General features: G+C 46.3%; 2 protein-coding genes across 2 annotated transcripts; both read right to left on the reverse strand.

Moving 5' to 3' along the window:
• Nucleotides 1-247: 247 nt before the first annotated feature.
• On the reverse strand, nt 248-7,641 carry LOC309364681 (cholinesterase-like). Its single transcript, XM_081902440.1, has 4 exons — nt 7,489-7,641; nt 4,156-5,617; nt 3,757-3,920; nt 248-454 (listed from the first exon to the last, which is right to left on the reverse strand). Exons 2-4 carry the CDS (start codon nt 5,604-5,606, stop codon nt 360-362), a joined length of 1,710 nt encoding a protein of 569 aa, XP_081758566.1. The 5' UTR covers nt 5,607-5,617; nt 7,489-7,641; the 3' UTR covers nt 248-359.
• Nucleotides 7,642-13,413: 5,772 nt separating this feature from the next.
• On the reverse strand, nt 13,414-17,636 carry LOC309364684 (cholinesterase-like). The gene is made up of 3 exons (XM_081902447.1): nt 16,157-17,636; nt 15,188-15,354; nt 13,414-13,551 (listed from the first exon to the last, which is right to left on the reverse strand). The coding sequence occupies exons 1-3, from the start codon at nt 17,623-17,625 to the stop codon at nt 13,484-13,486; spliced, it is 1,704 nt and encodes a 567-aa protein (XP_081758573.1). The 5' UTR covers nt 17,626-17,636; the 3' UTR covers nt 13,414-13,483.
• Nucleotides 17,637-20,885: the final 3,249 nt, after the last annotated feature.

Raw genomic sequence — 20,885 nt, forward strand, 5'->3', positions numbered from 1 at the left:
GAAGTTTCAAGCACCCCTATTATGAATATGTTGTTGTGGAAGCATTAAAATCCTATAAATGGGAGGCAATGGGGTTGATCCAGCTAACCTCTAATAGAATAAGGCTGTCCTCACACCATTCCCTTCAGTTTTTCTGCCAATCAAGCAGTCAATATCCATATATACAAATTGTGCCAGATTCTCATTGTTCCAGGTCCCCATTTTTCTTGAAGAAACATAAGTATTCTGGAGATACCAAATGCCTAAAGAGGGTTTACATTTTTATTCAATTCATATCACAGTAATTTCTTCCTTCATTCAGGTTTGTTGCGATGCTATGTTTTGTACATGGCTCCAGATCCAACAAAGTGTGGGCCTAGCTAAACTGTTCCTGAGGCATGGTTTTCGCTATCTCCGGCCTCATTCTTCACATCTTTCTCCTGAATGGGTGAAACACAGCCTTCTTCGGATCTCCCTGCAAATGGAAAAAAGAGAGGGTAGGAGGGAAGAACTGATCAACAGAAGATCACTCCTCATGCAGGAGATCTGATTAGTTTCCTGTTTTAAAGCAAAAACAGGCCAAAATCCTCCCATTCTGAATTGTTATGGTACCCTTTGTGCCCCATTGAAGATAGGGTCCTAAGCTCTTTCAAGGGCAAAGTACTCTGAGGTGGCTGAGGGGAGCAAGTATTTCCTTCCTCCGCTCACTTTTTAAAGAAAATGTCTCTTCATGGTGAATCCCACACTGATGACAGCAAAGCTTTTTGATCCGCAGGCTCTAGCCATCATGTCTCCTGTACCAGAACGCTGCGGGGACTAAAGATGAATTTTAAAAAATGAAAAAGGAGGATGGGGAACACATGGCCCTCCAGATGTTGTTGGCCTGTAATGCTCATCCTTGACCACTAACCACTATGGATGAACAGATCTGCCCATTTTGGTTCTCCCAGGTTCTCATTTCTCTGTTCTTAATTTCAGTTCTCTGCATTTTTTTGCACAACTGGCGATATATATATATATATATATATATATGCTTTCGTAGATTTTCACGGGTACAGGAATGCAGGTTTTGGTGTCCTCGGGTGTCTTCCCGTGTAAAAGTTGGGGTGTCTAGGCGACGTTTCGACGAGGTCTCACTCGTCATCTTCAGGCTGGTGCTTTCGGCTTCTTGTTACTGGAACAGAGCAGGATCTCAGTGTTTGAGTTCCTATAAATACTGTTGAGGGGGTGTGGTGTATAGCCTCCAATGTTCTGGGCAGAGAGGAAGTTCCCAGGCTAGTGTGCCTTTTCTTCTTTTGTTCCTTAATTACTTGAGGGATATCTTGAGTGATTTCTTGAGTGATATCCTGAGTACCACTTAGGTGGGTCATTAGGTGTGGATTAGTTGCTAAAGTCTTTGTGTCTTGACCTCTTGAACTTTGTGAAGAGTTTTTCTGAGAAGATGGCTGTACTGCACTTAGTTGTGCTCTGGCTTGGCTTCGTGTATAGGGGCGAGCTGTGGTTTTGTGGCCTGTGTCAGCCAGATCTGTGTAGGGATTGCAGGGGGGTGCAGCATCCGGAGGTGCCACCATGGTTTGGCTACTGGATGGTGTCTGTAATTTATCTGTGGAGAGGGTCTGGGTTTGGGTCTGGTGTGGTTGATTGGTGATAGCGTTCTGTGTGCCTCTGGATCTGGTGTCAGTTTTTGTGGGGAGGGCTAATTTCCAGATGTCTGGCAAGCGGGATGTGTCGTCACGCTTGTTCATGTTGTGAGGGTGTTTCTCTATCTCGATGGCTTCCATGATTATTCTCTTGTGGTGATGTTCCATGTTAAAGAGCAATTTGGAATCTGCAAAATTAATTTCGTGTCCTGTTTCTTTCATGTGTTGGAAAAGAGAGGAAGTTTTTTCTTCTTTTTTGACGGCATTCTTGTGTTCTGCGATACGTGCATTTATTCGTCTGTTTGTTTGTCCAATGTACGTGGCTGGGCAGACTTTGCAGGGTATTTCATAGACCCCTTGGTTTTCCAACTGGATTTTATCCTTGGGGTTTCTGAGGATATTGGCTATTTTTTGGTTGGTGCAAAAGGCTGTTTTGATATTGTGTTTATGGAGGATTTTGCTAATTTTATCTGTAGTGCCCTTGATATAAGGAAGGAGGGCCATGCCATTGTTTTCTTCTGTGTCTTGGTTTTTGGGGGGTGTTTCTTTTTGGATTAGCTTCGTAACCCTGTTTTGCTGGTATCCATTGGCAATTAACACATTTGAGAGATTCTGTAACTCAGTTGTCAAGTGGTCTTTGTCATGCACAATCACACCACCACCCTGCACAAATAAACTCCGTAGCCAAGACTCTCATCTCCAGAACCAAACGCCTGGCTGACAAAGACCACTTGACAACTGAGTTACAGAATCTCTCAAATGTGTTAATTGCCAATGGATACCAGCAAAACAGGGTTACGAAGCTAATCCAAAAAGAAACACCCCCCAAAAACCAAGACACAGAAGAAAACAATGGCATGGCCCTCCTTCCTTATATCAAGGGCACTACAGATAAAATTAGCAAAATCCTCCATAAACACAATATCAAAACAGCCTTTTGCACCAACCAAAAAATAGCCAATATCCTCAGAAACCCCAAGGATAAAATCCAGTTGGAAAACCAAGGGGTCTATGAAATACCCTGCAAAGTCTGCCCAGCCACGTACATTGGACAAACAAACAGACGAATAAATGCACGTATCGCAGAACACAAGAATGCCGTCAAAAAAGAAGAAAAAACTTCCTCTCTTTTCCAACACATGAAAGAAACAGGACACGAAATTAATTTTGCAGATTCCAAATTGCTCTTTAACATGGAACATCACCACAAGAGAATAATCATGGAAGCCATCGAGATAGAGAAACACCCTCACAACATGAACAAGCGTGACGACACATCCCGCTTGCCAGACATCTGGAAATTAGCCCTCCCCACAAAAACTGACACCAGATCCAGAGGCACACAGAACGCCATCACCAATCAACCACACCAGACCCAAACCCAGACCCTCTCCACAGATAAATTACAGACACCATCCAGTAGCCAAACCATGGTGGCACCTCCGGATGCTGCACCCCCCTGCAATCCCTACACAGATCTGGCTGACACAGGCCACAAAACCACAGCTCGCCCCTATACACGAAGCCAAGCCAGAGCACAACTAAGTGTAGTACAGCCATCTTCTCAGAAAAACTCTTCACAAAGTTCAAGAGGTCAAGACACAAAGACTTTAGCAACTAATCCACACCTAATGACCCACCTAAGTGGTACTCAGGATATCACTCAAGAAATCACTCAAGATATCCCTCAAGTAATTAAGGAACAAAAGAAGAAAAGGCACACTAGCCTGGGAACTTCCTCTCTGCCCAGAACATTGGAGGCTATACACCACACCCCTCAACAGTATTTATAGGAACTCAAACACTGAGATCCTGCTCTGTTCCAGTAACAAGAAGCCGAAAGCACCAGCCTGAAGATGACGAGTGAGACCTCGTCGAAACGTCGCCTAGACACCCCAACTTTTACACGGGAAGACACCCGAGGACACCAAAACCTGCATATATATATATATATATATTCGTGAAAATTTGTGTAGCAGATAATATCATGTGGTTCAGTTGGTAGCTTAATATTCTCACTGTATTTTTAATGTTTCATAAACCCAGAGGTTAAGCCAGTGAAGGCGTCGGGAGAGGAGCAGCAACCTTGGAGCTCTGAAGGAACAATACTGCAATATGGAGTTTTTAGAGAACTCACTTGCTTCTAATGCATTTGCTAGATGAGTGGCCAGGAAAGCACACCGTGGACCAGGTGGCATCCATTTGTGCTGGGCCGCCTCTGTGGTGATGTGGAAGATGTTCTGCTCTGTGGCGTTGTAGACGGGCCACTGTTCCTCATTCAGCGCAGACTCAGTGGGATTCCTATAGAGGCAACAAAGAAATCATTGCCACATTACAACTTCAGACTGATTTAAGGGTGAAGCATCCAGAACTTACATGATTGTCAGCATCGAGTTGTCATCCCTAGAATATTTTCAGTCTTGAAATCCCAACAATCAGTTGTCAATCAGAGAGGGGCATTAAACGTATTAAAGGGCATATCTGTATATATGGGCAGGCATACTTAGTTCTTGGCACAGAAAGGTTAATAACTTACCCGCTTCTGGCAAACTCCGCCCAGTATCTCATCACTCGCCGGCTCAATTCCACCTCTGCCTCCGATGGGTCTTTCCGCAATGACGCTGCCAAGTTTCCAAATAAGTAGGGGATCTCTGCTCCGTGGGGGGTCCCTATCCACTCTGGCCAAGGAAAGCCAGAACTGCGGTGGCTGAAGGAATAAACATAAACTGGGCTCCCAAGCTCCCTGGCCTTTGCAGCAAACTCCATCACTGGGCATAAAAAGGGATAATCTCCCAAATACTGAATCAAGGCCAAACGGTACCGCTCTGGCCCTTGAAAGTATTCAGCATATTTGAGGGCTATAGCCCTGGCAATGTCTTCTGTTTTCAGAGTTTCCAGCACCCCTTCAAGGAGCTGCTCCCAGGTCAGGATCCCATCATTTACTTCAGCACTAGGAAGCATAAGGTATACCAGGAATGAGTCTTCATTAGCCATGACACCAGTAAGAATGGGTTTGCCTTGAATGCCTCTCTCCAGGAGCTTTCGGGGCTCATCGGTGAGAAATTCCCCATCCGTTGTTATTGATCTGATACCACAGAGTTCAGAAAGTGCATGGCTCTCAATTTCCTTCCCCTGTAGGCAGCTGACCATTGCACTGTGGTTAGTTTTAGGACACCCCATGAGCTGACTCGCCATCACTGATTCTCTTTCAGCCTTTTCCGGACTCCTCCAGGCCCAGTGGGCAGTGGGAACTCCAGTATGAAACACACCACGGGCAACAAGGGGTTGGCTTGCCGGTGAGAGCAGGTGGAAACCTGCTAAAGCTCCTCCTTCACCTAAGCCAAGGAGAGTCAACCGAGCTGGATCCCCGCCAAAGACAGCTGCATTCTCACTCACCCACTTCAGAGCCAGATGTTGGTCCCACAATGCAACATTTCCTGGGGCAGCTGGCGGCAGGTACAGGAAACCCAGGGTCCCCATGCGGAAATTCAAGTTGCACACAATGACATTCTCTGTAGCAGCTAGTAAGCCTCCATTTAAGACATCTGCTGAGGCTGAGTTCATGCTAAAACCCCCACCATGGATCCATACAAGGATGGGCACTGGTGTGACTGGCCGTGGGTGAGGCACCCAGATGTTGAGGAAGAGGCAGTCCTCTGAAAGTGGTGTGTTTGGAGTCCATATGGGTCGATCAGGGAAGGAATCGTTATTAAACTGAAGGCAAGAGTTGCCAAAGGTGGTGGCCTCCAAGACCTGGCTCCACGGCTGATGTGGAACCGGCTTCTGGAAACGCAGTTTGCCTATGGGGGGCTCAGCATAGGGGATGCCCAGGTAGGCGGTCACAGAGCCAGAGCCAGCTGGGAGTCTTTTGCCTCTAATAGGACCGCTGCTGGTGACCACCACAGTATCGTCTTCAGAGGCAGAGCTTGAAGCCAGGAGGAAGAGGAGGAGGCACAAGGAGGAGGGTGAAGTCCAGAAACGAGGCATAGCGGCTGCAGCTAAAAGAATCAGAAATAGGAGTGGCATGGGGCAGCAACGTAGTAAGGGGGGCAGGGGGGCAGGTCACCCCAGGTTCTATCACTGAAGGGGGTGACAAATTATCAAGGAACAATTACTGCCCTACTAGGGTGGTTCAGAATAAACTTAGACATCTGGTGGGAGGGCATTCCACAGGAATTGGATTGGGTGCTTAGGAAGTTGAAGTTATTTCAATCTTAATATTTTAGCTTTTGTATGTTTTAAAGTAGGATTGTTAATTTTTCTTGATTCTATCTACTGCTGTGGTGTGTTTTTTGGGGTTTTTTGTTTTGGTAAACCACTTTGCAGGTTTTTAAAAATATTTTTTATTAAATAAATAAACAGTAAATATAAATACAATAACACAAGCCATCACTCGATCACGCACATCTGTCCTAACAGCTACACCCTAAATGGAGAAATTGAAGAGAGTCTCCTTCTTGTTCAAACTGCTGGGGCATCCACACCCAGTTACTCAAAGCATCGCCAAACTGAAGCTTCTCCACAACTACTGCTGTATGGATGGGCAGAAGGGGTTATCATTCAAATCTCCAAAGAGAGAACAGAGCCTCGGACGTGAGATCTCCAGTCTAAACAGTATATTGAGACTGATGGATTTTTGTTGAGGACTGAAACCGGGAAAAGGGTGGGTGGAGTTTGGGAATCCAAAGGGTATATAAATATAGTTTGTTTTATTTTTACTTTGCTTTGTTATTGGTATGGAAATTGGGAAAGACGTGGAAGGGAAATTTTGGTCGACTTTAGGAAAAATGTTTAAGAAAAAATAATGAGGTATAAATATTGATGTGTAAATTTGGATAAGTTAAAATTGATTTTTTTAAAATGGTCTAAATTAAATGAAAATAAGGTTTGTAAATATAAATTGAGGAAATGGAAGAAAGAAGAAAAGTAAAATAATAACATGTTAGAATAAATTAAATTAAGTTAAAATAGAGAAGTAATTAAGGATTTGCTGAGCTAATAATTTAAATTGGAATACAAGAAGTGGAGGTGTGAGGAGGTCTGAGAAACAAGTTAAATGAAAATAAGTATTTGAACTTTCAGGTGTTTTTAATTGTTTTTTTTAAAGTTTTGTATTTTTGTATTTTTTTGTTTATTTTTGTTTTTGTTGTTATATGTTTTGTTTTGTTTTGAAAATGCTTATAAATATTCATTTTAAAACAAAACAAATCTCCAAAGACCTCCAAACCTCCCACAAAAAGGGGTATAGGTGGGTAGGTGGGTACACACACACACACACACACACACACTATATATATATATATATATATATATATATATATATATATATATATGCTTTCGTAGATTTTCACGGGTACAGGAATGCAGGTTTTGGTGTCCTCGGGTGTCTTCCCGTGTAAAAGTTGGGGTGTCTAGGCGACGTTTCGACGAGGTCTCACTCGTCAGGGAACTTCCTCTCTGCCCAGAACATTGGAGGCTATACACCACACCCCCTCAACAGTATTTATAGGAACTCAAACACTGAGATCCTGCTCTGTTCCAGTAACAAGAAGCCGAAAGCACCAGCCTGAAGATGACGAGTGAGACCTCGTCGAAACGTCGCCTAGACACCCCAACTTTTACACGGGAAGACACCCGAGGACACCAAAACCTGCATATATATATATATATATATATATTCTGACACTGCTAGAACTCAAGTTTCTGATTTTCATTCCTATGGCAGATCTTCTACCTATTCTCCCTTTCTCATTCATTTTTAGAGGCACTCTGATTTGTGGTCTAGAGTTGCTGTGCCTCCAATTTGGTAATTTTCTGAGTTATCCCCCATGGCCAGCTCACATCGCATTTCTGTTCCTTACAGACTTACCCTGATGGCGTTCTGCTGCTCCTCAGTATCCCCTGCAGCTCACTCTGAAGAGGAAAGTTAGGTACTGCTGAGGATCCAGAGACTCTTATGAAAAACACCTGGGTGTGGGAGCATCTGCCCATCTGTACGTAAGCAAAAGTCAATGACCAACTGGCTTTGCTCACCCAGTGGGAGGAGGCTTCACCTTGGCAGCATCAGAATGTAGGCCAGGGGTCAGAGAGACCTTGCTTTTACATAAATTGGGACAAGGTGCAGGGGGAAAGACAAAGGGCTGCCTCCAAAATAAGTCATACTCAGAGGAGATCCACCACAATTAAAGGACATGACTATTATAGGACCATTGATTTGTGTGTGTCCACTCTGAGTAGAACTTAAAAGGATTCAGCCCAAAGTTATTGCCATCCTCCTGTCCTTTGGCAACGGAGTAATACCAATGTCCACAAATACAACCAACCAGTAGCCTGGCTCTCAGAACAAGATGCAGTGCTTAAGTGAAAACCAGTGTGGTGGTGTAGTGGTTAAGAGCGGTAGTCTCGTAATCTGGGGAACCGGGTTCGCGTCTCCGCTCCTCCACATGCAGCTGCTGGGTGACCTTGGGCCAGTCACACTTCTCTGAAGTCTCTCAGCCTCACTCACCTCACAGAGTGTTTGCTGTGAGGGAGGAAGGGAAAGGAGAATGTTAGCCACTTTGAGACTCCTGAAGGGGAGTGAAAGGTAGGATATCAAATCCAAACTACTCTTCTTCTTCTTCTTCTGTAATCCCATCTGTTCTTGCTTCTCTCCTTTTACTCACCTTCCCAATCTTTTTGCAGGTGAAAAAGTGAGGTACCGGTTGGACAGCATGGGACTACAAGAGGGCTTGGCTCATAGGGGTTATTCTTCTTATATTGTCTTCTGGGTAGGAACCACAACAACCCCTCATTTAAGAAACCTGGAACTGCATTTTGGATTTTTAAGTAGCAGCTTTCGAACAATATGCAACCATTCCTAAGATATCATTACAGGCAATGATATTTATTCATAAAAGCACCACCGTCTCCGCTGTCCATCGTTCCAAGGAAGCTGAATACTGTATAAGTACTGCAATCCCGTTGGCATGCAACTCTTTCCAACCTGTCAGTGTTTGAGGCATGTTGGGTTCAAACCTAGTTTTATCCCTACTTTTTTTCCTGTGCTTTATGCTTCCACCACCCTATGAGGTTTATTCTTTTCTATACAGATTTACAACTATACCTGTAATGAATCTGAGCTTTCTCCCTCTGGTTGTATGAAGCCAGGGCTCAAGATCCTGTGGCCCTCCATCTATTGTTCAGCTGCAACTCCCACCAGAAGAGAATGGGTAGAGATAATAGCAAATGTAGTCCAACAAGATAGGAACATCTACTGGGTCTCTGTTCCAGCATAAGCACTGAGTAGCCTGGTTCTACTGATACACTGGTTAACCAGTAGGTCACTTACCCGGAGATGGTGGAGATTGTCACTAGGATTTCTTTAGTTTTAATGCTGCTGAGAAAACCTTTCAATTTTAAAAAAGAATGTGGCTGGTAAACTCTTTCCATGCTATTTAAAATATAGATCATGTAAGTTAAGTTGCATGGGATCAGTTCCAATCTGTTACCCCCGAGGATGTGGACTGGCTGCTTGGACAAGTGAAACCAACCACCTGTCTCCTTGATCCTTACCTATCCTGGCTAATAAAAGCTAGCCGGGAAGGGCTGGGCGATGGGCTTCGTGGGTTGGTGAATACTTCTCTCTGCGAGGGAGCCTTCCCAGACCCGCTGGAAGAGGTGATTATCAAACCGCTTCTTAAAAAACCATCTTTAGATGCGGCCAATATGGCCAATCATCATCCAGTCTCAAATCTTCCATTCTTGGGCAAGGTGATTGAGCGAGTGGTTGCTGAACAACTCCAGGCACGCCTGGAAGAAGCAGACCATTTGGATCCCTTCCAGTCGGGATTCAGGCCTCATCATGGGACTGAAACTGCCTTGGTCGCACTGGTTGATGATCTCTGGCGAGCTAGGGACAAAGGTGAGAGCTGTTTGCGTGGACAGGCGGAGTCTCCAGATCCCGCACGGTCCCCCCGTCATGTGTAATAACGACTCAAGACAACGTGCTATGGGATTAAATTGGCCACAACTTTATGAAATTTCAAATGTGGGTAGACCTTGGCTCAGGCATTGGGCGTTCTCCCTCCCCAGTCCCCAGCCGGGGACCTAGGGAGCATCAGGGTTATCCAGTGGGGGGGGGCCGGCTCTGGAGAACATATGTTCAAGCAGAGATAGCCGCCCCTGTAACGCCGCCGCCGCAGGGGAGAGCAATGACGACCTTTCGGCGTATGGTCAAAGCCTCCCTTCAGAAAACCCCTTTAATGGGGAACCCTGGTATCGCCGCTGCAAAGAGGAAGATGGACAAAAGGATTCCGCCCAAGGCCTGATACCGCCAAAGTTGTGACGTTTTGCTACGGGAAAGGCGAAACCTGCCAATGCAGGGAAATTCCTTTCTGGCCCTTTAACAGCGACCTTAACGTAGCAGCGCCCGCATACCTGTGAAGAAAAGTTAACCTGCAAAACCTGTGAGGAAAAGTTAACCTGCAAAATAAGACATTAACTGAGGGTGGGTAGGGTGGGAGAAGCTCTGGAGCCAAGTGAGAATTCCCAGGTAAGATCCTCCCTCTATTGTGTGGGCAGGTAATCCCTCCCCTACCTGGCCTGGTCTCCTTGGCAACGCTTCCCCCAGGTGGAATTGGACAACTGACTGAGGTAGGCGGAGACCTCCAGGTATCCCACCTGAGGGAAGGCAAAGCCAAGCCTATGCTGTTGGAGCCGCTCCAGATCTAGGGGCTGCACGCGTCCACGCAAAGGGCGTCACCCCGTTTTAAGCGGGGAGCGGTCATTCCTAGTTCTGCTGGATCTGTCAGCAGCATTTGATACCATAACATCCTTCTGGACTGTCTAGAGGGGCTGGGGGCACTGTTATACAGTGGTTCCACTCCTTCCTCCTGGGCTGTGTTCAGAAACTGGGGGGGGGGGTGAGTGTTCAGACCCCTGTGGGGTACCTCATGGTTCTGTCCTTTCCCCAAGCTTTTCAACATCTACATGCAGCCGCTGGGAGAGATCATCAGGGGGGTTGGGCTGGGTGTCCATCAATATGCGGATGATACGCAGCTCTACCTCTCTTTCAAATCAGAACCAGTGAAGGTGGTGAAGGTCCTGTGTGAGTGTCTGGAGGCTGTTGGAGGATGGATGGCGGCTAACAGATTGAGGCTGAATCCTGACAAGACAGAAGTACTGTTTTTGGAGGATAGGAGGCAGACAGGTTTGGAGGACTCCATGGTCCTGAATGGGGTAATTGTGCCCCTTAAGGACCAGGTGTGCGGCCTGAGAGTCATTTTGGACTCGCAGCTGTCCATGGAGGCGCAGGTCAATTCTGTGTCCAAGGCAGCCCTGTTTACCAGCTCCATCTGGTACGCAGGCTGAGACCCTACCTGCCCACAGACTACCTTGCCAGAGTGGTGCATGCTCTGGTTGCCTCTCGCTTGGACTACTGCAATGTGCTCTATGTGGAGCTATCTTTGAAGGTGACCCAGAAACTACAACTAATCCAGAATGCAGCAGCTAGACTGGTGACTGGGAGCAGCCGCCAAGACCACATAACACCGGTCTTGAAAGACCTACATTGGCTCCCAGTACATTTCTGAGCACAATTCAAAGTGTTGGTACTGATCTTTAAAGCCCTAAATGGCTTGGCCCAGTATACCTGATGGAGCGTCTCCACCCCCATGATTCTGCCCAGACACTGAGGTCCAGCGCCGAGGGCCTTCTGACAGTTCCTTCACTGTGAGAAGCCAAGTTATAGGGAACCAGGCAGAGGGCCTTCTCAGTAGTGGCACCCATCCTATGGAACGCCCTCCCATCAGATGTCAAAGAGAACAAGAACTACCAGACTTTTAGAAGACATCTGAAGGCAGCCCTGCTTAGGGAAGCTTGTAATGTTTGTTGCATTACTGCATTTTAATATTTTGTTGGAAGCTGCCCAGAGTGGCCCAGCCAGATGGGTGGGGTATAAATATTATTATTATTATTATTATTATTATTATTAAATGGGGAGGTTAATTAGAGGCCAAAGGAACATTAATGGCAAAGTGAGTGTGTCACACAATAGCTCAGCTGCCAAATATTTTACACTTCCAGCACATCTGGGAACCTCGCTTCTTGGAAAGACCTGCATAGATTTAGCTATCATTCCTGTCATTCCTTTTAACAACAACAACAGCAACAATAAAACACCGAACACTTGCATTATTTTCGAACGTTTATATTTCCTCACAAAGTCTGCCTTTATCTACACATTTCAACTAAGCACATCCCTTTTTAATATGCATTTTGGTATGTATCTGAGCTGAAACCCAGTATGCAGTATTTAGTGAACTGTGAAAACCAAAGTCTGCCTGTGTTCTGATCTGCATATTTTTTTCAGGTTGATTCAGTGAAAAATTCAGATGGAACAAAAGCTTCAAGGATCCCTAATCTTGATATCTTCTTGTGGTGGTTGGAAAAACCTATGGATGTGAACGATGACAAAGGGGTAACCCGGCTGCCCTCTGAGAGAATGAGGCTGTACTCACTTCATTCCTTTCCGTTTCAGTCCCACTCAAGCACTCGCTACCTGTTTATACTGAACATTTGAAGAGCCTCTCCAGAATGCACAGGCTAGGCCATGCTGCCTAGGGGATGCATGACTGACATCAGCATAAAGGAGCCCTATAGGCCATCTGCCATGGATGCTTTAGCTGAGACTCCTGCGTTGCAGAGGGTTGGACTAGATGACCCTTGGGCTCCTCCCACCTCTGATTCTATTATTCTATGCAGGTGACTCCCTCCTTGGGGATGGAAACCCTAAATGAGCCCATGTCTTCTGCAGATCCCATTCACGCACTCAGTTGCCCAGAGTACCAAATGCCTGAGCGGGATTTACATTTTCATCAACTGCCTATCACACCATTAATTTTTTTCTTCAGTCAGGTTTGTCCCAATGAACAGGTGATGTCAGGGGTTCAGGAGCGGAGGCACAGGGGAAGGAGGAAGCAGAGAGCGAAGGGGAACAATCCGAGGGCAGCGTAGGTGAGGAAGACAGTGGGGCAAGAGATTCCATGAGTCTGTCCAGTGATTCGGAAGATTCCCAGAAGGGGGCACCGATAGCCAGAGCAAGGGGGTTCCCGGGAGGGAGGCACCAGAAGCAAGGAACCAGCAGTGACTCCCAGAGCAGCAGCTGGAGATCGGGACCAAGTTCCCCACCAGAGCGTAGCGGGGGGGAAGAGTCCCAGGTGTCAGGACCGGCTTCCCCTCCAGGGGAAAGAGAGGATGAGTCAGGGCTGACCACGCCCCTGTCGCTGAGTGAGGGAATAGAGGGGAAGTCAGATCCAGTTAGCCCCCCCCCCCCGAAGGAGGGAGCAGTGAAAGGAGCAGTGTAACGGTCAGGAGGAAGGTTACCGGCTGGGAGCGCGCGCCAAGTTCAAATGCACAGGCGCGCGGGACAGCCGGGAGCGCAGACTGGGAGCCAGGTCCTAAAGCACGCCGGAGGCAGGGGGAAGAATCCGGGGACTCAGCGTCAGAAGAGTCCAGAAAGGGCAACACCCCAGCGGGCAGAAGGACCCAGAGGAGAAAGGAGCAAAGGAGGAGGTGGAGCAAGGCTAGGGTCTTGAACTGGTGTCTGGGGGGAGGAGATTCAGACGGAGCTTCAGCGGTCTAGGGTTGAGACGTAGAGCTGCGCGCCGCGGCTTTGGAATCGAAACTGAACCTTAATAAAGACTTTTGTATATAACAAGAACTGGCGTTGGTCCTCTGTGAGCTGGGACCTTGGGCAGCTCTGACAGGTGCGTTGTGAATAGTTGTGTTAAGGAGCAGGCCTAGCTGAAACTGTTTCTAAGGCATGATTTTCCCCATTTCAGAGCTTCCCTTTTCACTTGCTGCAAGATATTTCCTTTTCTGCCTTTCTAAGTTTCGGTCGCACTGTTGACATCTTTCTCCAAAGTAGACGAAGCAGGAACTTCGGGAGATTTTTCTGTGAAAGACAAAGGTGGGACAGAGGGGGAAAACTGATAAGCAGAATGTCAAACAACTATCCATGCAGATGATTGCTCAGTCTCCTGACTTGTTTTTAAGCAAAAGCAGAATCCACCTCCCCACATTTATATGGTACCCTTCATGCCCCACTAAAGATGGGGCTGCTTCAGGGGCAAAGCTGTCAGAGGTGGCTGAGGGGAACAGGTGTTCCTTTCCCCCCTCACTTTACCAATTTATCTTTAAAAAAAAAAACCATTGCTGCTACTCCTACAATGACAATAACAAGGTTTCTTTTTCCACAGCCATCATGGCTCCTGTACCAGAATGCTGTGGGAACTGATGAGGCCTTTTTTAAAAAGCAGAGGTTGGGGAACCTGTGGCCCTCCAGATGATGTTGACCTGTGGTGATCATCCCTGACCAGTAGCCACTAAAGATAGACAGATCTGCCAATTTTGGTTCTCCCTGTTTCTCATTTCTTCATTCTTAAATTCAGTTCCTCACATTCCTGCAGCTGCCGGCAATTTAGGTGGAAAAGGACTCATGAAAATATGTGTGGAAGATAATTTATCTATTTGCGTCGTTTTGTTAGGTTGTTTAATGTTCTTGCTGTTTTAATATGTTTCATTAGGCCGGTTGCCTGGGAAAACAAGGAAAGGAATTGAATTGTAAGCAAGTGAAGGCTGAGGGTTTGTGGCAGCCTTGGCACCTGTTGCTAAGGGATTTGGGGTGTTGGGAGAATGACCTTTGGAGGGTGGTTAAGCCAGTGAGGGGAGAGGAGAAGAGGAACCTTGGAGTACTGAGGGAGTAATAGTGCTGTGGGGAGTTTGTGGAGAACCTTTGATAAAAGAAAACTGTCCTCAATTTCTTGAAGTGGCCGTGAGGAGAACTGAACAGGGCCGTGATGTGAGAAAGAACAGCTAGATGATGATCCGTTTTCAGCACTGATGCCTGGTATGCTGAGGCAACTCTTTCTTAGAAAGGGACATATTTGGGCCTTGTTCTAGAACATTCTGGGCTCACAGAAGATAGCGCTGTTTCCAAGTTTTGGAGGGCCCTTGAACAAAGCACACGTCATGAGGCCCCTTCTCTTACCGAGTCAACTGCCACCCTGGCATTTTCACCGGCTGGTATTATTCACCTTTCTCCTCATTGCTACCATCTGGCTTGTTTGCCAGATGGAGATACAAGCACACAGGGACATCCACTGCTTTGCCTTTTCACCCACCCACCCCTTGTCTGAGCCAGGGTGACAGGCAGGTGTACAAGCAGGTTGCAACGGTGAAGAAGAGAAGCATGTGAGGAGGGATCCTGTCCATGGTCCCTCTCCTGGGGTGTGGGCCCAGAACATATACCCCACAATGTCACCTCTTTGTGCAGCCCTCACAGAAGTATTGCCTACTTTCAGTGATATCCCTTCTCTTAGTGGTTGCAATAGGAGCATGGTTTTGATCACGCCAAGGCCACGGGTCTTATCCCCTCATGAGCCACCTGCCTATTCCTGTATTGCAGGGGCTTGCACTAAATGATCCTTGGGGTTTGTTCCAACTCTACAATTCTCTGATTCTGTTCTGTGATTCTAATCCAGAGCTGGGAACTGCATATGGTTCCTTTCCTAAAAGGGTCCTGATCACACCTGTTTGTGTGGCCTTAGAATGCAAGGAGCTCAGGAAATCGCATTGTGGACTAGGTGACATCTGTTTGAGCTGGGCTGCCACATCTGTGCCAATGTGGAAGAACTTCTGCTCTGCCGCGTTGTAGACAGGCCACTGTGCCTCATCTCCCATGGACCCAGTGGGATTCCTGTAGAGGAAACAAAGAAATCAGAGCCATATCTCAGCCTCAGATTGGTTTGCAGGGTGAAGCTTCCAGTGTTGTATAATGTAATAAACAGATAAGCCACACCAGAATTTAAATGCTGTCTAAACCTTGCTCCCAGTGCTGCTGGGAGTGCTGTGGCACAAATAAAAGTTGCCCCATAGCCGACATCAGAAGTGGGCAGCTGTGCAAGGATTCCAGTTGCTGACAGCAGTCCTGTATATGGGCAACAGATTCGCTTTAGGAAATATGACTGTGTTTCTCAAAATGGTGCCCTCCAACCCAGGATCACACATGCTGTGGTAGAAGCTTACTCACAGGTACAGTCAGGCATTGTCCATGATAACTACAGTAGAGGTGGAGAATGCCTTTCAGAGCAGGGGCCAAATTACCTCATACATAAGCTTTAGGGAGCCAAAAGTGGGCCGGTCAATGGATGTGACTCTTGCCTTGTACAATGGGCTACATTCCTGCTATGAAAACATCAATCTCTCCATCAAGGCATGCAAGAAATATTACCTCACTTTAAGGATATATTCCAGTCTGGGAAAAGCCCTCAGGGATGACACAGATCCCAGCAGGTGAGAGGGGTGCACTGGGGAGGGAGACGCCCAATGACTGGACAGAGAGAATCCCACCCGTCTTCTACAAAATGGAAGCCTTTTAGCAAAGGAAACATGCTGGGAGGTGGACAACCCACAACATTCAAGCTGAACCATATTCACAACCTGCACAAAGGTGTCATCAATGACACAGATGATCCGAAAGTGTTTGATTAATGCCTTACCCGCTTCTGGCAAATTCTGCCCAATATCGCATCACTTGGCGGCTCAATTCGGCTTCGGCGGCCTTCACCTCCGACCGGTTTGTTTGCAACACTAATTCCACGCTTCCAAACAAGTAAGGTACCTCAGCTCCATGAGGTGTCCCCGCCCATTCAGGCCAAATAGAGTCAGGATTGCGGTGGTCGAAGGAGTAAACATAAACTTGGTTCTTATCTTTCCCCACCTTCTCAGCAAACTCAAGCAGAGGGCACACAAAGAAGTAATCTCCCATATAATGACTCATGGCCAAACGATATTGTTCTGACCCATGGCTACCTTCAGTGTACTTCTGTAGCACATCCTGGTCAACATTTTGTTTGGTTCCTCCTTTGAAAGTTCCATTGACTGCTATAAGGGCCTGCTCCCGGGTCAGTATTGCATCCTTCAATGTCATGTTAGGAAACATAAAAAATACCATAGTTGACCCTTCATCAGCAGTGACGCCAGTGAGAATGGGTTTGCCGTGAACAAGGCCACTCTCCAGCAGCTTTGGGGGATCATCTGGGAGGAACTCCCCATCCGTTGTCAATGAGAAGAAAGTTTGCAAGGCATCAAACATTTTGCTGTTCATTTCCAAGCCCTGTAGGCAACTTACCATAGCACTGTGGTTAGCTTTAGGGCACACAAGGCCACTCACCATTGCTGAATCTCTTAGGGCATTTTCAGGATTCTTCCAACTCCAGGGGGCATTGGGAACTCCACTCTGAAGCACAGCACGGGCAAAAAGGGGTTGGCTGGCCGGTGAAAGCAGGTGGAAACCAACTGCGGCTCCTCCAGCACTTTCGCCAAAGAGAGTTATCCGGGTTGCATCACCGCCAAACACAGCTGCGTTCTCACTCACCCACTTCAGAGCCAGATGTTGGTCCCACAAGCCAACGTTTCCTGGGGCATCTGGCGGCATGTACAGGAAACCTAGGGTCCCCACACGGTAATTCATGGAGGCCACAATGACATTCTCTGTAGCTGCTAACAAGGCCCCATTGTACATATCCAAAGAGGCTGTGCCAATGATAAAACCCCCGCCATAGATCCAAAGGAGGATGGGCACTGGTGTGACTGGCCGTGGGTGGGGCACCCAGATGTTGAGGAAGAGGCAGTCCTCTGAAAGTGGTGTGTTAGCAGCAAATAGCTCTGCAAAGGGCATTTTTTCAATGTTTACCTGAAGGCAAGAGTTGCCAAAGCTGGTGGCCTCCAAGACCTGGCTCCACGGCTGATGTGGAACCGGCTTCTGGAAACGCAGTTTGCCTATGGGGGGCTCAGCATAGGGGATGCCCAGGTAGGCGGTCACAGAGCCAGAGCCAGCTGGGAGTATTTTGCCTTTAATGGGACCACTGCTGGTGACCACCACAGTATCATCTTCAGAGGCAGAGCTGGAAGCCAGGAGGAAGAGGAGGAGGCACAAGGAGGAGGGTGAAGTCCAGAAACAACACATAGCGGCTGCAGCTGAACGAATCAGAAATAAGGGTGGGGTGGGAAACATTAGAATATGGGACATTTGAATAATGCAACCAAGCCTGAATACAAGAAGAAACCGAAATGGAAGGGTCAGTATCAAACAAATCTGCTTTTTGTATGTCCCTTCCTACAAAAGAACATATACCACAATAAAAACTCTTTAAGGTGCCAGGGGACACTGTCCAGTTTTTCCTGGTATTTTGATAGTTTCTAGTCCCTGTACCATTAAATCAATGGTTATTAATTCCTATTTTATTTAACAGAAGTTTTGGTTCCTCTAAATTATGATTGCAACAGGTAACTGGGTATATCACATCTCTCGATCATGCACATCTGTCCTAACAGCTACAGTACACCTTAAATGGAGACATTGAGAAGTATCTTCAACTTGCTCAAATCTCCTGGGGAATCAACACCTGGTACTCAAAGCATCTCCAAACTGTACTTTAGCTATTCCACAAATAAGGTTTCTCCAGATCTATTGTTGCACTGTTTGACAGAAGGGGTTATCATTGAAATCACCAAAGACAAACCCAACCCCAAAAAAGGTAAAAACAGCAACAACATTGACACTGCTAGAAGACAAGTTTCTGATTTCCTTTCCTATGGCAGATCGTTTACCTGTTCTACAGAGAACATTTCCCCATTCTCATCCATTTTAAGAGACACTCTGATTTGTGATCTATAGTTGCTGTGGTTCCAGTTTTGGGTAATGTTCTGAGTTATCCCCCATAGCCAACACACATCACATTTCTGTTCCTTACAGACTCACCCTGATGGGGTTCTGCTGCTCCTCAGTATCCCCTGCAACTCACTCTGAAGAGGAAAGTTAGGTACTGCTGAGGATCCAGAGACTCTTATGAAAAACACCTGGGCGTGGTAGCATCTGCCCATCTGTACGTAAGCAAAAGTCAATGACCAACTGGCTTTGCTCACCCAGTGGGAGGAGGCTACATCTTGGCAGGATCCGATTGTATGTCAGGGGTCAGAGAGACTTTGCTTTTACATAAATTGGGGGAAGGTGCAGGGGGAAAGACAAAGGGCTGCCTCCAAAATAAGTCATACTCAGAGGAGATCCACCACAATTAAAGGACATGACTATGATAGGACCATTGATTTCCGTGTGTCCACTCTGAGTAGAACTTAAAAGGATTCAGCCCAAAGTTATTTCGATCCTTCTGTCCTTTGGCCATGGAGTGATACAAATGTCCACAAATACAGGGAAAGAGCAACCTGGAACTCCAATTTGGATTTTTGAAAAGCAGCTTTCCAAGAATATACACCCATTCCTAAGGCATGTGCAGGCAATGGGATTTATTCAACTAACAACTAGTGGATCAGCAACAGATTAAGTAAATAGGGATTAATACACAAATAGATTCTAATCTAGATGCGCCTATGGCAGCCTCTCCCGTCAGGCTTTTCTCACAGTCAGTTTGGGGATGCAACCAATGAGTAAGGTCCTTCTAGATCCATAATTTGATGGCAGCTTAGCAAGGAACTCCAACCAGCAGGTGGCAGCAGAGATGTTGCAATAGCAACTGGGGTGCGTTGCAAGAGGGAGCTCCAGCTAGGGTTGCCAAACTTCAAAAAGTAAAATTCATGACACCTGGGAGTTCCTAACAGCTTTTTGAGCTGTTACCACTGATTTGCCCATCTGATGCCATTTTTTAAACCCGAAAACTAGGACATGTCAGGAATTTTCCTGACGTATGGCAAGCCTAGAATTGCAACACTAGGAGGGCTTTACTGCAGTGCCCAGAATTGTTTGAGGGAAGAAATGTGCTTTGAATGTGCTTCAAATGAATATTTTATACGCACCTTGACTGTGTGTGTAAGTCCCTTTCCTGAACTTCCTGGGTCTGCCAGGAACCTTGACTCTCGTTTTTTCCATATATTTTTTATTATTTTCATTAATAAAATAAAAATATAAAATATAAGAACATTATAATAGCCATTTCTAAAACATTTGCTCCGCCGAGCTCGTAACCTCCTCCCTCCCTTCAACTGGTTTCTAATTTCCTGATAAATTATATACACATTTCTGCTGTCAGTTTCTGTCCTTCAGTACATCTCAAGTCCTTCTATTATCCATTGTCAGATACTATTTTTATATTATGTTGCAGGATTCATATTAATCCTGCTAGTGTCTTCACAATTTACTCCAATCTCTCTGGAATTTCGGATCGCCTTGGTTCCAGATCCTCACAGTCAGTTTGGCTAACTCCGCATAGTCCATCATCTTCATCTGCCACTCCCTGATCAATGGTAATTCTTGTGATTTCCATCTTTGGGCTAAAAGAATTCTTGCTGCAGTGGTGGCATACATAAATAGTCTTTGGTCTGCTTTTGTAATCTCTTCTCCCATCAACCCAAGCAAAAACACTTCCGGTTTGGGGGGGAAGGTATATTTTTAACTTGACTCTTGCATTGAACCTGAACTCTTGCTGGAGACTGAATGTGACCACCCTCTGGAAGATAATAGCCACTGTGCATTTGAGAAGGACAGTTAATGCCTTACCGGGCAAACTCTGCTCAGTATCACATCACTCTGCCATATATGTTTGTTTATAAATGCTCTACTAAATAAATAAGTAAAGCAGGCAGTGTTCCACTAAAAAAATAAATATCTAGTACATATCAGTAGAGCATGAAACTCTTGATCTCAAGGTTGTGGGTTCGAACCTCACATTGGGTGGAAGAATCCTGCACTGTAGGGGGTTGGACCAGATGATCCTCATGGTCCTTTCCAATTCTATGTTTCTGTTCTATGACTCTCTCTCTTTCTCTCTCTCTCTCTCTCTCTCTCACACACACACACACACACACACACACACCAGCTTAAATAAATGTTATTGCACCGCACCGCCAAATTGTGTGGCACACATATTTGTCTATAACATAGCAACCACATTTATTATAAACTTCCCCTTTTTCAGTTAAGGCACAGTAGGAGGGTGCTGTTCCCTTGGTCTCTCTCTACTGCCCAACAATTCGCACTTTTTTTAAAGGTGTTCTGCTAACCAGCACAAAGAGGACAGCTCTCTTTGCTGACCTTGGGGTTCTTTCAGCAAACAAGCTACAGTCATTCACCTTCGGGACCCTGGCTTTGAACACGTTCTGTGTTTTCTAGGAAAATGTGAGTTGCTGATTGCTTGTTTTTAGGTTCCCTCCCCGGTACGCCCCAGTTCTTTCGCACATCTGCCTCAAGGATAGGGAAACCAGCCAAGCTGGATC

This window comes from Podarcis melisellensis (genome assembly GCF_964234715.1).
Source record: "Podarcis melisellensis genome assembly, chromosome: 2".
NCBI classification, from domain to species: Eukaryota; Metazoa; Chordata; class Lepidosauria; order Squamata; family Lacertidae; genus Podarcis; species Podarcis melisellensis.

Coding starts and splice junctions, on each gene's coding strand:
- LOC309364681 (XM_081902440.1), bottom strand. CDS start 5,606: ATGCCTCGTTTCTGGACTTCACCCTCCTCCTTGTGCCTCCTCCTCTTC. Junction 3,921..4,155: donor GCGGAGTTTGCCAGAAGCGG/GTAAGTTATTAA, acceptor TTGCCTCTATAG/GAATCCCACTGAGTCTGCGC. Junction 455..3,756: donor AGCAAATGCATTAGAAGCAA/GTGAGTTCTCTA, acceptor TTCCATTTGCAG/GGAGATCCGAAGAAGGCTGT.
- LOC309364684 (XM_081902447.1), bottom strand. CDS start 17,625: ATGTGTTGTTTCTGGACTTCACCCTCCTCCTTGTGCCTCCTCCTCTTC. Junction 15,355..16,156: donor GCAGAATTTGCCAGAAGCGG/GTAAGGCATTAA, acceptor TTTCCTCTACAG/GAATCCCACTGGGTCCATGG. Junction 13,552..15,187: donor TTCTAAGGCCACACAAACAG/GTGTGATCAGGA, acceptor TGTCTTTCACAG/AAAAATCTCCCGAAGTTCCT.